This window comes from Oxyura jamaicensis, chromosome 20, assembly GCF_011077185.1.
Source record: "Oxyura jamaicensis isolate SHBP4307 breed ruddy duck chromosome 20, BPBGC_Ojam_1.0, whole genome shotgun sequence".
NCBI lineage: Eukaryota > Metazoa > Chordata > Aves > Anseriformes > Anatidae > Oxyura > Oxyura jamaicensis.
The window spans coordinates 13728964-13744225 of record NC_048912.1 but is presented as its reverse complement, the minus strand read 5'-3'; the positions used below and the strand labels follow the sequence as shown (position 1 = coordinate 13744225).

Genomic DNA, 15262 nt, shown 5'->3' with positions numbered 1-15262 from the left:
CATTTCTTTGCCCAATTCAGGAGCATCCCCGGTGCCCTGCCAGCCCATGGGGTCTTGCCAATGCGTCAGCAATTATCGTGCCCTCTGACTCCAGTGCTGCTGTGGCTGTGCTGATTTCTGTCGAGGCAGCACTGGGAGAGCTGCTGCCTGGGCTGGGAGGACACCGGGAGGTGACTGGGTTAGCGTGGCGGAGGCTCGGGGTCACCTGGAATGACTCAGGGAGTGGCCTTTGGTTGGGTCTTGGCGTACACTGGGGCAGCCTGTCTGGGAGACAGGTTCTGACCTTTCTCTGTCATCTCTGTTTTGTTTCCCACCGCGAGCTTGTCTGCATCCATCTCTGACCAAGTGCTGGGCAGCCGCGCGCTGACCTGCTCGGGGGGACAGGAGCTCAGCTCCCATGACGTGGAGCCCAGGCTGCGATGAGCAGAAAAGACGCTGGCCTTTTGCTACGGACCCCTTCACCCTTTCTATTTTCCTCCCACTTTTAAAAACTGCTTACAGAACTTCTTCTATTAGCAGTCGCTTTGGGCGCTGCATCCACCCGGTGCTGTGCATCGGCCGGGAGGAGCAGCCGCCTGCTGCACAAAGCGAGCAATTCGGAGAGGCTGACGGGGTTTTGGTTACTCATATGCTAATTGGGCTGAAAATTTACTGTGGCATCTTGTCTCTGTTTATTTTGTCTTCTGATTGTAATGTCAAAAAGGCAAAAGGATGGTTAGCCAGGGCTACGGAGGCTCCTGTATGAAATGTGTGCTCCAGATGCTCCTTCCCAGATGGTTTGGTACACATCTGAAGGCATCCACAACCAGATTTGTTCCTCTCGTGTTTTCCAAAATATGACTGGGCAAAGAGCTAAAAGTTAATGAACCAGCTGATCACAGTAATACATTCAAATCACACAAAAAGAAAAAAAAAAAAAAAAAAAAAAAGAGAGAAACAGAAGGATTCCAGGGAAATAGGAAACTAGAAGTCAGATTACTTTGTCCAGCATGAGTTAAGTTCTATAGGTAATGAGAGGAACCTCTTTCAAAGGTTGTCCTCGGCTGTGGTTTGTCCTCGACCCTAACGAACCCAGCAGGACCTTGGCTGCTATATCGGGTGAATGCTGGACTGGGCTACCTTGTAATGTGTATGTATATCTGTGCGTATATATCTCTATATATCAGTGTATGTATATGTCTGTCTAAGATACACACGACGCTAATAGCTCTGCTCAGGGGTGTGATTAAGGCTTTTGTACGCACTGGAGGATGCCTTTGGTTGACTCATTGGGCCCCCGCTCCCCCAGCCTGGGGTGGCACCAACCACTGCTGCCCGTGGGGACCGGTGTCAACCCTAGGAGCCCGCAGGGCTGTGTCAGCCTGGGTTGGTGTTTGGCCTTTTAACTGATTAAACTGGTGTCAGAGACTCATGCTGGGACTGACAGTAATCTGGAAATAATCAGTTGCCTTTAGGGGAGCGGATTATTTACACAGAAGGGACTGCATCTTTCTGTAGGGACTGCAAAGGCTGAGAGCCCGGGTAACCCATCCGTCCCCCCTGGGCTCTGCATGCTCAATATCCCACTGCCACGCCGTGATGCCCAGACCCCAGCTCCAGGACAGCCCCAGTAACTCCACCAGTCCTGGGGACGTGGGGTCCCGTTCTGAGCACCCAAGGAGTGCCCAGAAAGGGAAGAGTGGCATCGCCTGAGCTTGCACCTACCACGAAGCAGTAGGAATTGCTACAAATTCCTTCTGTGCATGCCCTCGAGCTCTTCCAACTGCTGAATTCAAGCTGAAAACGAAGTTGGTTTTTTTGTGCCCTTCAGCCTTTTCAGTCTGCCTGTGAATTCAGCAGGGAACACTGGTGGGCGGCTGTGTGCTGGTGGCCAGGGGGGTGAATTGGGGCCACCCCATCACCCTGCTGCAGGCAGAGGGCTGCTCCGTGGCCTGGAGAACCCTCATGGGTGGCAATCTTTGGGCAGGGCTCACGGAGCCGTGGTGGGGTGTCCAAAAAGCCAGGATCACCCCAAAGCTGTTAGGGGCCATTGGACAAGCACGATGAAAACTAAGCATATGAACGCTGATGTTCAGATGCCTTCCTGTAAAGGACTGCACCACACTCCACTTTTATATTTTATATATTTTTTTAATGCCAGGCTTAATGTAATGCTATTACCTTTATGAGTAGTGCAAATAATTCAGAGATTAACTAGCTCACTTGGTGAGATTTTTTTTAATTTTATTTTTTTAAGAATAAATTCAAACATTTCAGGTGTTGCTGGAGAATACGAATTAAATTTTTGGCTCTCCATACTTGAGAAAATTAAAATATGGTCTTTTAAAATCTATTTAGAGGAAGAAGAACATGCTTTTTGTTCCCAATGCCGTTGAAAATTGTCTTCCTGCAGGACTCATTCAGTTGCAGATGAATTGATGCCACCAATTCAAAGCAGGATGTGTCATTTCTAATAATGACGTTTATTGACCACAGCAAGACAAGTTTCAGACACCCCCTTAATAACTTTAAAAAATTTAATGCTCAAGCATAAAAATCCTGTCATGAACCTGGCCCTCAAGTCAGCTGTCTTTTAAACCTAGAGTCAGTAATCAAAAGTTTCCTGTCTGGCATTTGCTTCCAGGTCTAATTTTTACTCTCCCCTCATTTCCAGTAAAAGCAAACCGTGCAGGGAGTCACTTTGCGGATGCTGCTCAGGAAACTCTAGGTACCACGGGAAATGCGTCGCACGGAACTAATCAAAAGCTGCACGGCTCATTCTCCCTCTACCCTGCTACCACCCGTTCTGATCACTTCTCTGCTTAATAGAGGTACTAGATGAGTAAAATAAAAAGCGAAAGAGCCTCCCCATTGCCCGCTCAGAAATTAGCGGCGTCCTTGTCTGCATATCATGCAGAACTCATTGAATCGCAGAGATGAGGATGGGGAATTTGGTCTGGGCTAGCAAGCCAGTGACTGTTCAGCAACAAAGGAGGCGAGGAACAGAAGTTTAACAAACAATGGAAAAATTAAAAAATAGTAATCTTTTTTTTTTAAAAAAAAAAAAAGAAAAACAAGACCCCTTCCTCCCTATCACTCCGTCCCTCCTCAGGGTCCAGAGAATCCTTGCAAATTGAATTGCACTCTACAGCAATACGAAGTTAGTAGCATGAGAAATGCCAGCTTCCCCCTCCACTCAATCACCATCCCTTTGGCTCTCTGAACACTTCAAATTGATGTTTCCTAGTCGTGTGGCCTTTAGAAGCCACGGCTTGCCTATCTAGCACCTCTACTACGCAGCTAGAGAAGGACTAATCTTAGCCTGTCCCACCAGACGTAGGGGATCCGGGTTCTCCTTAGCCTTGACATTGGCCTTGTGAATGGGTCTGTTTCTAGATCCAGTGGGGAACAGACAGCTAGAGCAGAACGTTCTGTACCAGCCGTGTTTTCATCTTTTCCATCAAGTTGACAATTGCTAGGTGGCTTCAGAGAATTCCCAGTGAGCATCCCTTAGCGCACCCATCTGATCACCACGAGGGCACACAGATACATGTGTTATTTTCCTTGTGTATAAAGATATCTACTTTCGTGCCTGCACTGGAAGAGTCTCTTCCCCTGCCCCAGACATTGCTTTTCGGCAGCAGACATGCACCTTCTTGAACTACCAAGGCCCAGAGTTTGCATGCTTTGAATGCTGGCAGGTGAACCCCATCAGCTCTTCCCCCAAGGCCAGGCAGGTGAAAGCCCAGGAGGGGCAGGGCACTGAGTGATGCAGCATGTTTGTGAAACTGGATTTTTGCATGCTCTTTCTTGGAGTCCATTTTAATTCTCAAAATCACCAGTCTCTGTCTCCGTCAGAAAGCCGATAAACTACAGTTATATTTAAAAAATAATAATAATAAAAAATATGTATCTCTGATTTTCTCCATTAATTGTTCCAACTTATATCTTTTCCTTCCTTGCTATTTTTTTTCCCTTGCTGGTTACTTTTATTACGTGTCAGACTGAAGGCTAAGACTCATATCTGAGATTTGTGTGTACCAGAAGCTCAGAAGTAGTGTGGTAAATCCCATCTCTGAATGGGTAACAAAGATTCAGGGGGCATGATCTAGGTTTTATCACAGCAGTTCTTGTTTGATAGTCATGAGGGTAGGTTTCTGGTAGGAAACTCTCCTGTACCCGGATAAATAGCCTGAATCTTTGAGTTAGCCTCTCTCTAGGTGTTTTAATGGTACTTCAGCACTCCTTGAAATTCGTCCTCAAAAAGACTGGTTTAAATATTGGGTAATTATCAATTGCACGGACAACATTTCAATACATTTCCAAAAGGCAAAGATTTATTTAATAGCCGAGTTGGGAAGTTTATCGTACCTTCTGTAGTGTTTCCATTTGCCAGGTGAGGTTGTTTTGTCCTTGGAGGATTAAATGTAATGCAAGCAGGGACTCCTCCCAGAGAAAGGCTCCTTTCGTTGCTTAGCAGAGGTTGGTTTGGGCAGAGTTTAAGACAAGCAGTGATATTTGTAATGCTCTCCTCTCACCTGTCCATGTCCAGTTCTGTTTTCTGGAAAATCAGCCACTCTGATCTTAATGTCTTCCTTGCATGTCTTTCTAGGCATGAATTTTTAATTGGTAAAGCCAGTATATTTTTCCTATGTTCTACTGAATTCCTTCCTGCTGTGGTCCTCATTTCATCTCTTCCATCTTGAGTTCTGTGAGGGAAAGGGAGGATGAAACAAATTATTATCTCAAGATCTTCTTAATCCATTGGAGACCTTGCAAAGGAGGATTACGGACTGTGCTTCTTCATGCCACAAAGGAGTCTTGAAATTTGGAGTAGCTACAAGGGCATCTTTGTTACCTGCATCCTAAATATAGTTTTGTACATACTGTGCTTTAGTAAAACTGTAGGTCGACCCTAGAAGGACATAAAAATAATTCCAATACCTGGATTTCCTGGACCCTTGGACCTGCCTGCAGTCAGCCACTGCACAGACTCTTAGGGGCAGAAGCCAGCACTTGGATGCAACTAAGGCTTAGTGCTAAGAAGCCTTCATCTGGGATGCGTATAATGAAATAGCAGTGAACAATGAGGCAATCATTGAAAACTCAGTGTAGGTAAATTAATAGAGAACTTTTTAGGAGTCATGGTTTCGTAATGTACTAAAGCAATGATCTCTGGTCAATAAACACAATAATGCATGCATTTTTAGACATCAGTCTAACTATACCAAGCCAGATTAGTAACTCTATCATATTCTGCTTTGTATGATACTTTTGAACCTGATAGCAGGAGGAAATGGCACACAGACCAGTAAAGGAATGGTGTTTGCACAGCCCTTGACTGGCCTGCAGGTCTGGGTGCAGCATTTCTTAGTCTTATTTAAGAAATAATCAGCCAAGCTTGAAGATACAATCTAGCTGTTTTTCTATGCTCTGGTTGAGCTGGCAATTAGCTAAAGGCTGCTGGAAGATGCAGGACGTGTGCAGTGTGGGTTTTGACAGTGCCAAACATCAGTTTGGGAAAATAAAAACAAAAACCAAACCAAACCAAAAAACGTCCCTGTGTTAGGAAGAGACAGAGATGCTGCAAAATACCCAAGACCAGCATTAATGACGTGTCTGTATCTGGTTTACCTTTGCTTGGCCAAGGTCCCACGTCTGGCCAGGTTTATGTGGTGGCTTCAGGGACAGTGCCAGTCTTTCCAGCTGTGATTTCCGTGACCTCCTTCAACCCCAGCCTAGCACCATGGTTGTGAGGAAGGGAAGAGGATTACTCACCATGACATTGATCATTGGCAGAATTTTCTTTTTGTTTTTCTTATGCCCAGGTTGTTCTGCTTCTAAAAACTGCATTTGCAGGGCTGAATTCACCTTGGCAATGGCTTTTCTGAAATCGCTGGAGGTAAATCAGGCTTGAGCCCAGTCCTCTGGTGATTTCTGCTCTAGCCATGGCAAGCCTTGAACACACAGACGTACTTTCCTTGCCTTAATGTCCCCAGTAATTGGTTTCTGCCCAGTGATTCATAAAGGCTATATCATTTACTCCTGGCTCTCCTGCCTGGTTTTAACAAGCTGTTCTCATGCGCCATGAGCTCAGCACAAGCTCCGGATGGAGTAACAGCCTCATTTCCCAGCAAGAGATAACCTGCTTCTCCTGGCCATAGATTTACAGGAGAAGAAACACTTTTCCTGGCTGAGCAGAGGTGGATCTGAGCCATGACAGCCTAACGCAGTTTGGCCTACAAAATGAAAGAAGAGAATGAAACAATTGCTCAAGCGTAGTTTGAAATCAATGGCAAGAAGTTACAGGTGATTATTTTCATTGATCCAAAATTTCTGCTCATATTGTAATCCACATTTTGAAAAGTGCTGGTTTAATACCACGGAGGGCTGTGGAATGAACCCCCGTACCAGAGGGGCTCAGACAGGAGCTCAAGCCCCCAGCATCCTGAGGAGGCTGGGTGGCAGCTCATGTAAAGGTTAATTCTCATGCATTTTCCTGCTGAGTGCTGGGCTGTCGGACCTAACTGAACCTAAATGCAAAGGCCACTATGCAGTGAGCACCCTCCTGTCAACTGCTGGGGCTAGGGATCGGTTCTTACATGTTCTTCCCTTGGGGGCTCTCATTTTTCTGCCTGGCCACAGAGAAAAAGTCAATTCAGTTTTTATCCTTTATAAATTCAAGCCAAAAGCTGAAAGTCTTGTGAACCTTCCCTGAAGTCAGACCGGAAACATTTTCTTTTTGGTCATTGAATATGCTTTTAATAGCAGCCAACTTAAAGTAGTTACGAAGATCCAGGAAGTAAAGCACATCCTATTACGCTGTTACGGCTTCCCATAATCTCTGATTACAAAGCCACCATTTATTTTCCCTTCCCTTCCCCCTGGAACAAGCAAGGTGCGTGCAGCGTGCTCGTGCTGCTCTCACCATGCAAGCTTTGATTCGTGTTGTGTGTGGCTGGATTACCGCTCTCCTCGTGCTCATGTCACCAACACATACTCTGTCCACGGAACCCAAGTCCATTTACCATTGAGTGACACCTAAACACCACTCCTCTGGCACTCTCTGTGTCACTTTGCATGACTTTCTGGTTAAACGAGAACATGATCTTGGATTAGCTGACAACATATTTCTCTATATGTATTTGTTTCTTTTGGACTCTTGCCCGCCAGCTCCTGCAGACCCCAACAGCATCCCCCTCTGCAGGGACTGGACTTGCATGCGAATTCCAGGTGTCGTTTCCAATGAGAGAATTGCATGGCAGAAGGAAAACTTCAGTGAATTGTTCATATTGTCTCATGTCGTCCTTGTTCAAGCAACAGAGTTCTGTCAGGTGTCGGGTTTTTGTCTGAGGATTGAGTGCTCAGGAACAAAACCCACCCGGACCCTAATTGTTCATCAGATTTCTACGAGAATTTTTTAAAACATAAAAGTATTGACCTCGTGCTATCAGGCTTGAAACCCTTCCCTCAGATTCCTCCCCGAGCTCAATGCTTTCTTTTTGGCCTTTTGTGAGTCTTGCAGTCATCTGCAGCACATTTACTGTGGAAATGGAAAGGGGGCCCCAGAGAAAAGGCCCTGCTTTACTCAGTGATAGACAGCTGGGTTCGTGCTGAAATTGGTGATGGGAGCAACAGGGATGAGGCACAAAGAGATTGCTTTGAATTCTGAATATTCATGTTTTGCTGATTTTTTTGTGTGTAAAACTTATTTTTAACAAGGCTGGATAGTTCAATGCATTAGTGCTACTGAAATGCAGTAGATTCCAGAAATATTAATTTGAAAAATCAAGTAAAATGAAGAAAAAAAAATCCAACTGGCCTATTTAGGATGAAACAACAAAATTTCAGTCCGGCTTCTCACCCAGGAAATGCAGAGTGAGAATTGCTTTTCTGCATTCGGTTGCTATGTATGGTGCTATTGGTAGCATCAGGGCCCAGATCTTACATCCAGAAGGGTATTTGGGCACATGCCTGCTCCTGGATTCCTGTATGGATTTGTGCCTCCCGTCTGATTTTCAGCTGTGCTGAATGTCTGCTGGCCCCTGGCTTTCAGAAGCACTTTGCAGGTGGCCAGAGTGCTGGAAATGAAATCTCCAGCACCTATCTCTGCAGTTTCACTGAATTAAAAATGCATCATTAGTTGGATGCATTTTTCTGCTTTTCCTTTTCTACTTGAAACTTGATCATGAGCAGATTTTATTTGCATCCTTCAGCCTGCAGTTGTTGCTCAGCCAACGGTCAGAGGCAGCCCTGTCCTGCACTGGGCAGTGCCAGCAAATGCTGCCTAAGCACCTTTCTGCCCATGTAAACGTTCCGTGTCTCACAAAGTGAAGTGATTTTGTAAAAATAGCACCTTCTTACTCAACAAATCTGCTCCCCGTGTGTCTTCAAGTCACGCCTTCTTCCTCTCCTGACAAAAACAAATGTCTGGTGCTGTCAGCGCAGCGCGGCTGGTACAGCTGGGAGAAGGGAGCTGCAGTTTGCTTTGCTTCAAACAGCAGCAGCAAAGTTCTGGATGAGGAACCTCGCGCTGGGTTTGAAGGCAAAGGAGGAGCGTTTGCTTCTGAGTTTTAAGGTGGCATTGCCGAGAGACAGAAATAAAACAGGCCTTTGGTTGGTGACCTGGAAAGCCGACATGGAAATCAAAATTCCAGCAGTGTTGTGCCTGCAAACTGAGGCGGAGCGTGTGCCGCAGAAGGGTAAGAGGCTGCTGCAATGCTGCGGAGTCTTGGAAATGAGATCCTTGGTTTTGCTCCGTTTTGATTCTCCTGTTTCCAAAACATAAGCTCCACGCACAAGTGCCTTGCACTGGTTGTCTAACCTCTATTCATAGATTTTAATAATCAATCGCTATACAGGGAATATCAAATTATCCCAAATTATCCCAAATTCTTTGCAGTTGGGTTCCCCCGGGGCTCTCTCTCAGAAGGTGGCCCTTGCATAAAGATTCATACTAGTTTTTTGTTTGCAATTTTGGTGTGAAAATTTGTCACCTTCATTTGGATCTAAGTTTTTATTTGCAAATTTCAGAACTTGGAAAATAATCAGAGCCGACTGTTTCTCAATGGCCTTCTTTTGAAACCATTATTACACATTATTAAGGAAATCGGATTCTAATAGAAAACCATCAATAAAATGCCGTATTTTGAAGCTGTAAAATTCTGCTTTGCATATTTATGGAGCCTGTAGCAGACCTGCAGCTAGGTGGTAGTTGGCTTTGAGACGGAATCTTTATAGGATATAAAGGAGTTGTATATTTAAGTATTTAAATATATTTATATATTTATGTATATTTATATATACATTTATTATATATTTATGTGTAGATATATATATTTATGTATATTTAAATATATAAGTATTTAAATATATGACTGGAAAAATGCTCCTTGGAAGATCTAAAAGGGGCAGATCATATTTTAGGAGGGCGGAAAGACAAGGGCAAATGAAGGGGGAAGGACAGGTCTGAGCACCAGAAATGAAGTATTTCCAAGTAAAGTTAAACATTTAAGGCTTTTTTATTGGTGTTTTCTTATCAGATGTAGGGTTTTGGAAGGCAGTTGTGAAAGAAAAGCTTCCTCGCTCATGATCGGAGCCGATCAGTGATTTAAGGACTCATAACCTCATCGTTTAACGTCATTCTGTCCCGCCAGCCCTGGCATCCCACGAGGGGCTTCTGTTCAAGTCCTCATTATTTTTTCTCTCTTAATAATCATTCCCATTTCACTCATTATGGCAGAAACATTTCTACGCTTTCTTAAAAAAATAAAATAAAATAAATATATATCTTAAAAAAAAACAAAAAAAAGAAAAGAAAAGAAAAAGAAAGAAAGAAAAAAGCCAACAGCAAAGCTACATCTCACTGCTGCTTGGAAGTGCTCTTGGTTTCTAATGGCTGGTGGGGAAGGACTGCGTGGTTTCCAGAATGACTCCTCCTGCTGTCTCCTTTTTGTCTTTGTTTCAACGTGTTTCTCTGAACAGTCAGAAGGTCAGTTTGAAAGATCGTGTCTTCTCCAGTCCCCGCGGTGCTGGCACCAAAGGGAAAGGCTCTCCACAGGCTCAGGGCATCCGGAGGTCCCCCAGCGCTGACCAGAGCATCGAGGACAGCCCGAGCAAGGTGCCCAAGAGCTGGAGTTTTGGAGACCGCAGCCGAGCCCGGCAGGCTTTCCGCATCAAGGGAGCTGCATCACGGCAAAACTCAGAAGGTGTGGGCTTGGGAAGGTGTGGGCTTGGGGTCCTGTGGGACCTTGAAACCCGTGGGTAACACTGACACTCTCTTCTCACCGTCTAGGAAGGGCAGAGCTGCAACCTGGGGTGCTTAAATAGGTCTGTGACCCCTTCCAGCCCTTTAGCTGGGATACAGGATTATAGTGAGAGAGGAAACCCCTTGCTGACATCCACGGTAAAATTGTATTTATATCGGACTGAGGAAGGAGGAAGAGTCAAGCATCTAGAGGTGGATGGGTCCTGCGTTGCTGGGTGTTGCCTTAACGTGGCTGGGGATGCTCTCACTGGGATGCTCGGCAAAGAGCTCTCTGGTTCTTCCTCCAGGGTTGCAGTTTGTGATTCGGTTTCCCCTTCCTTACCTGGCGTGGGGGAATACTAACATGCTGTCTTTTATTCCTGCCTCTCCCCAACCCAGAAGCGAGCCTCCCCGGAGAAGACATTCCTGACGAGAACAAAAGCTGCAACTGTGAGTTTGTGACTGAAGATTTAACGCCGGGACTGAAAGTCAGCATCAGGGCAGTGTGGTAAGAGAGGGAGAGGGGGAAAATGGTCCAGAAAAAATAAATGATAGGAAAAGAAAAAGAAAAGTGAAGTCCATGCAGAGATGGCAAATGCTGAAGTGCCTGTGCTGCAGGCTGTTTTTCCCCTGGGTGGCCTGCCCTCCTTTACAGAAAATTCTGCCAGAAAGGGCAATTTCTGCTGAGGGAAGGAATAAATGCAGAAACAGGAAAATCCCCTGCAGGGATGCATCCAAGCGATCGTTCTCACTAGCTCCGAGATTTAATGCTGACATTTATAAAAGTGGTGCAGAGAGGAGACTTGCACAGCTGATAGGCTGGAGGGCATCGGTGTCCCCCGGTGCAGGAATTCAGCCACAGGCCCCCATGAGCCCCGTCCCTCTCCTCTTGCTGCATCCTCCCCCAAGCCCACAGGGCTGGGATTCATTCCAGTTTCCCTCACCTCCCTTCGTGTTTTTTATTTCCCACTGCGCAGGCCAGGCTCCAGCCCAGGGACTTGATTTCCCCTTTTTTCTCCCTCTCCTGCAGCATTATGCGATTTCTCGTCTCCAAGCGCAAGTTTAAGGAGAGCCTTCGGCCCTACGACGTGATGGACGTCATCGAGCAGTACTCGGCCGGTCACCTGGACATGCTCTCCCGGATTAAAAACCTTCAGTCCAGGCAAGAGACCCCTCTGCTTGCTTCACTTTTTCCCTGCTATTTTGTTCACCGTGGGGATGTTGCCATGAGAGAGACACTTTCCTTTGCAGCTAAAACTGAATTATTTTCTTCCTAAGAGGGAGCCTAGAGGAAACATCGCTGCTCGTGGCTGAGACCCGCGGGGATGAGCAGGACAGGGAGTGCACGCAGAGCAAGCGCTGGGGTTATACCAATAAAACTGCCTTGTTTCCCACCCCAGGACAGCCCTGACAGCTCATAGCAAGGTTTCTCTCTCTTCCAAAAACCACAGCATTTGCAGTTCATCCTCCTGCAGGCTTTACTTTAGGAATTTAATTGGCCCTGATGTCCTGTGTTGGAGGACCAGACCCCAAGCCTCAGCACCCTGAGCTGTGTCAGCTCAGCAGAAGGAGCCCCAGTTCTGCTGAGCACAAGGACACCCAGAACAGGAGGCAGGGCTTGGCCTTGGGCTGTCAGCAGGCAAAATAGTTCACCATTTACTTGTACACTTGGATAACAAAAGTATTTCCCTTGATGGCTGCAGCAGCCAAGCTTCCTCTGGAAGCCACTGGGGAGATTTTCCTTTAATTTCCAGACTATTCAGGTCCTTGAAAATGTGCAAAAAATAAATGTTTTTAGGTATGGAAGCAGCTAGGTGTGTACCCCAGGAATGGAATTGAAAATATGTCTTATGTAAAAGAGGAATCTCTCTTCTCCGAATCTCTCAGAGACCCTTTTAACGCTTCTGTTTTCAATGTTCAAGCAGTGGAGGCAACTTTCTCAGTGTTGCTGCACACCATGCATTTCCCATTTCCAGCTCTGTTGCCAGAAGGTAAATTCTCCCTTGTGATGAAGACTAAAATATCCCGGAGAATTTCCTCTCTTTGAGCCTCTCACCCCCATTCAGTACAGATTCAGCGATTATGGATCTGAGATGTGCAGCTGAATCTGGAGGGGGAAGAGGAGGAGGAAGGGATTTATATTCCTTATTTTAACAAGCTGCAGCATGAAGCTTCCAGGCAGCCTCTGCAACGGGATGTGAACTGTTGGGGTTGGCATCTCCACTGGCTCTGGGGGGACCCCACAGTTCTCAGCCCCACAGGATGCTGCAGCCAACTGCCAGCTGGCCTTGCCAGCCTCCTATTGACCTATTGAGGTGGTGTGCTGCAAAGGCAAGGTGGCTTGGTCAGGTGTTTTTTTTTGGGATGTAAGGAATTGAAGCTTTCAAAGACCAAACTGCATTGTCGCCCTAGCTGCACCAGTGGGACTGTGAGGCAGAAGTCCCAGGGAGAGGACTAGGCCGGGACAGCAACCCACCCCATTGCAGGGAGGTCAGGAGGACCAGGAGCTGGTTGAGAGCCCCATGTGAAGTACCTGGATTTGGGATCCGGGGCTGGTGGGTAGCTTCAGTGGTCTCCCTGTCCCTCCCAGGCAGGAGATCAGTGATGGTGACAGGAGCAGAGCCCCTTGGGCTGACTTTTTGAAGCCTGCATCGTGGCAGAGAGATGGGTACACATCCCCTGGCTGCTCACCAGCCCAATACAACGGGAAAGGGCCCCCCTGTAGGAGAGGTGTGTGCCTGGGGTGCCCATGGCCAGCACTGGGACACAACCAGCTGGTGCTAGAGTAGGTGTGCCCATATACTGGAGCCCGAGCTCAGAGGAGAACATATATTTTTATTCCCCTTTCCTTCATCAACCAAAGCGCTGTGCTCTCCCTGCCTGCTCAGCTCTGCGGGGCCAGCTGGGACCTCCCGCAGCCGGGGCTGCGGAGTAAAGCTGCAGTCGAGCAAATTTCCGGCGTGTTGACGTGCACTTTCCTCTAACCATGAATGCCTCTGTCACCGTGGTGTGTCTGTAAAGTGCTCTTTTCAGTGTTGTGTTCACACCGTCTCGTGCCTCATCCTGACACCTTGCCGGCCACGGATGTCTCCCATTCATTGAGTTGCACGGTCCCACAGCGTGTCTCGCCGACCCCAACGGCTCGTGCATTTCTGAACTAGCTGAGGATGTGTTATCTAGCGGTGTAACTGAACGGAGAATGAGTATTTGTTGTTTCTTGCCCAACCATCTCAATGGGATATTGCTTCAAATATATTCCAGAGGGTAAAGCATGTTACCTATAATATCTGGGATGGGGGGGTCTCCTAATCAGCAGTGATGTTTCCACGGTGCCAAAAATCTCCAAATCTTACCCCAGGGTGGGTAAGATTCTGGCTTTCACCGACGACAGGTGGTAGGAAAGAAACCTCTGTTTCCAGCGGAATATATTTTCAATTTCTCTCTTTCTCTCTCTGTCGTTCTGTTTTTCAGTTGTTTCTTTCTGCAACTTTCTGACCAACTTTTCTCTACATGTTGCTTCATTATGCATTTTGCTGGTGTCTTTTTTCTTATTTACTTTGCCAGGATAGATATGATTGTGGGTCCCCCGCCCCCTTCAACTCCCCGGCATAAGAAGTATCCAACCAAAGGACCCATGTATTCTTCCAAAGAATCTCCCCAATACTCGCCTAGGTTAGGATTCACAAAAATGCCGCTTTCTCTGGATTTTTCATTTGCTTAATGTCAAACCCCTTTCATGCCAGTTATATGACGGCATTTATCACTTAGCAGCTTGCTAAATCGTGACTCAGAGGGGCTCGCTACTCTGGGTGTGCTCTGATTTGTTCAGTAATGAGCTTTCACACTAGGCAAGCTGAAGGAAAAAAAAAGGGACATCCATACTGTCATTAATAACCATCAGTTTCTTCAACTAGCAGATTTCCAGTCTTCTTCTAAGTGGTGGTGAAATTGATCTTTTTAAAATCTCATATTTTATCAGACTATCTTCAAAAATAAAAAGCGGAATATTTACCCACAAAGCCAATATAAACAAAGCCATCTACTTTCCAAAAGAACAAATGCCCTACACGCCAGTGAAGGAGGCTCTGTTTGCAGCTCTTTGGACTGTGAAATGAGTTCATCTCAGTGGGCAAAGTAAGGATGAAGTGTTTAATGCCTGAGAAATGCAGTGGTCTCCTTTTGCTGATGCAACTCTAGTGACCACAGAGGTAAAAACCATTAAAATGTTACCACCACAAGACTCACATCCAGAAAAAGGTCCCGATTTTGCATGTAAAAAGAAAAGGAGTCTAACAAAGCCCTCAGCCACCCAGTGAGATTTTCTTATTGCCCTTATTAAGCTCTCACTTTAGATAAAGCTGTACCCAAAGCTGATGCCAAAGCTGAACCACCCGTTTTGAGGCATTCTCAGGTCTGGACAGCAGGGAGCTGAGCAGCATTTTCACCTTGTATCGAGACCACTGGATCACAGGGCAGGTATAAATACTTGCCAGACAGTTATTTTCTGTGTACAGATAGTAGGTGATTTTAAATGCAGCAAGCATAGCCTCAGCTATTTTTTTTTTCTTCTAAATATACTTGCCCTCCCTAACAGCTAATACATGACAAATCTCTTGATTTTTATTTAAGCGGCTCTGACTAATCTTCACTAGAGGAATGTGAGTAAAAGGAATATTGAAAGCTTACCTTTCCCACTCAGCCAGCTCAAAGATTAAATAAAAGAAGTAGAGAATTTTCCAGAAGCCCCAAGCTTTATGCTAGGGAAAAAGATGCTTTCAGAAAAGCATTTTTTCAATTGCTTTTCCCCAAATGATGATGCCTCAAACAGGTCTTTAAAAATGAAATAAATTTCTTATCTGCAGCAACATTTTGTAATTAACATTAAAAATACAGATTCAGATGGATTATTATTTTTCTATTTACCTGTAAGGTTAGGTGTGCAAGAAGCCTTCAATAGAGGTAAAGTTTGCATGTGAAAGCTAGTGCCTAGCACACAGAAAATGTGATGGATGGATACTAGGGGAGGAGATCCAAAAT

At 45.8% G+C, this 15262-nt stretch overlaps 1 protein-coding gene across 15 annotated transcripts in view; it reads left to right on the top strand.

Moving 5' to 3' along the window:
• KCNQ2 (potassium voltage-gated channel subfamily Q member 2) overlaps positions 1–15262 on the top strand; it is a 70644-nt gene that overhangs the window by 39565 nt on the left and 15817 nt on the right. For 4 of the 15 annotated variants that reach the window (XM_035343676.1, XM_035343670.1, XM_035343673.1 and 1 more), the window contains 4 exons: positions 9964–10187; positions 10625–10733; positions 11256–11387; positions 13790–13897. In XM_035343676.1, coding sequence (XP_035199567.1) covers positions 9964–10187; positions 10625–10733; positions 11256–11387; positions 13790–13897 — 573 coding nt within the window. Of the gene's footprint in view, positions 1–2653; positions 2708–9963; positions 10188–10624; positions 10734–11255; positions 11388–13789; positions 13898–15262 lie in introns of those variants that run through there. The other 11 variants (XM_035343666.1, XM_035343667.1, XM_035343674.1 and 8 more) reach the window with 7 other exon arrangements.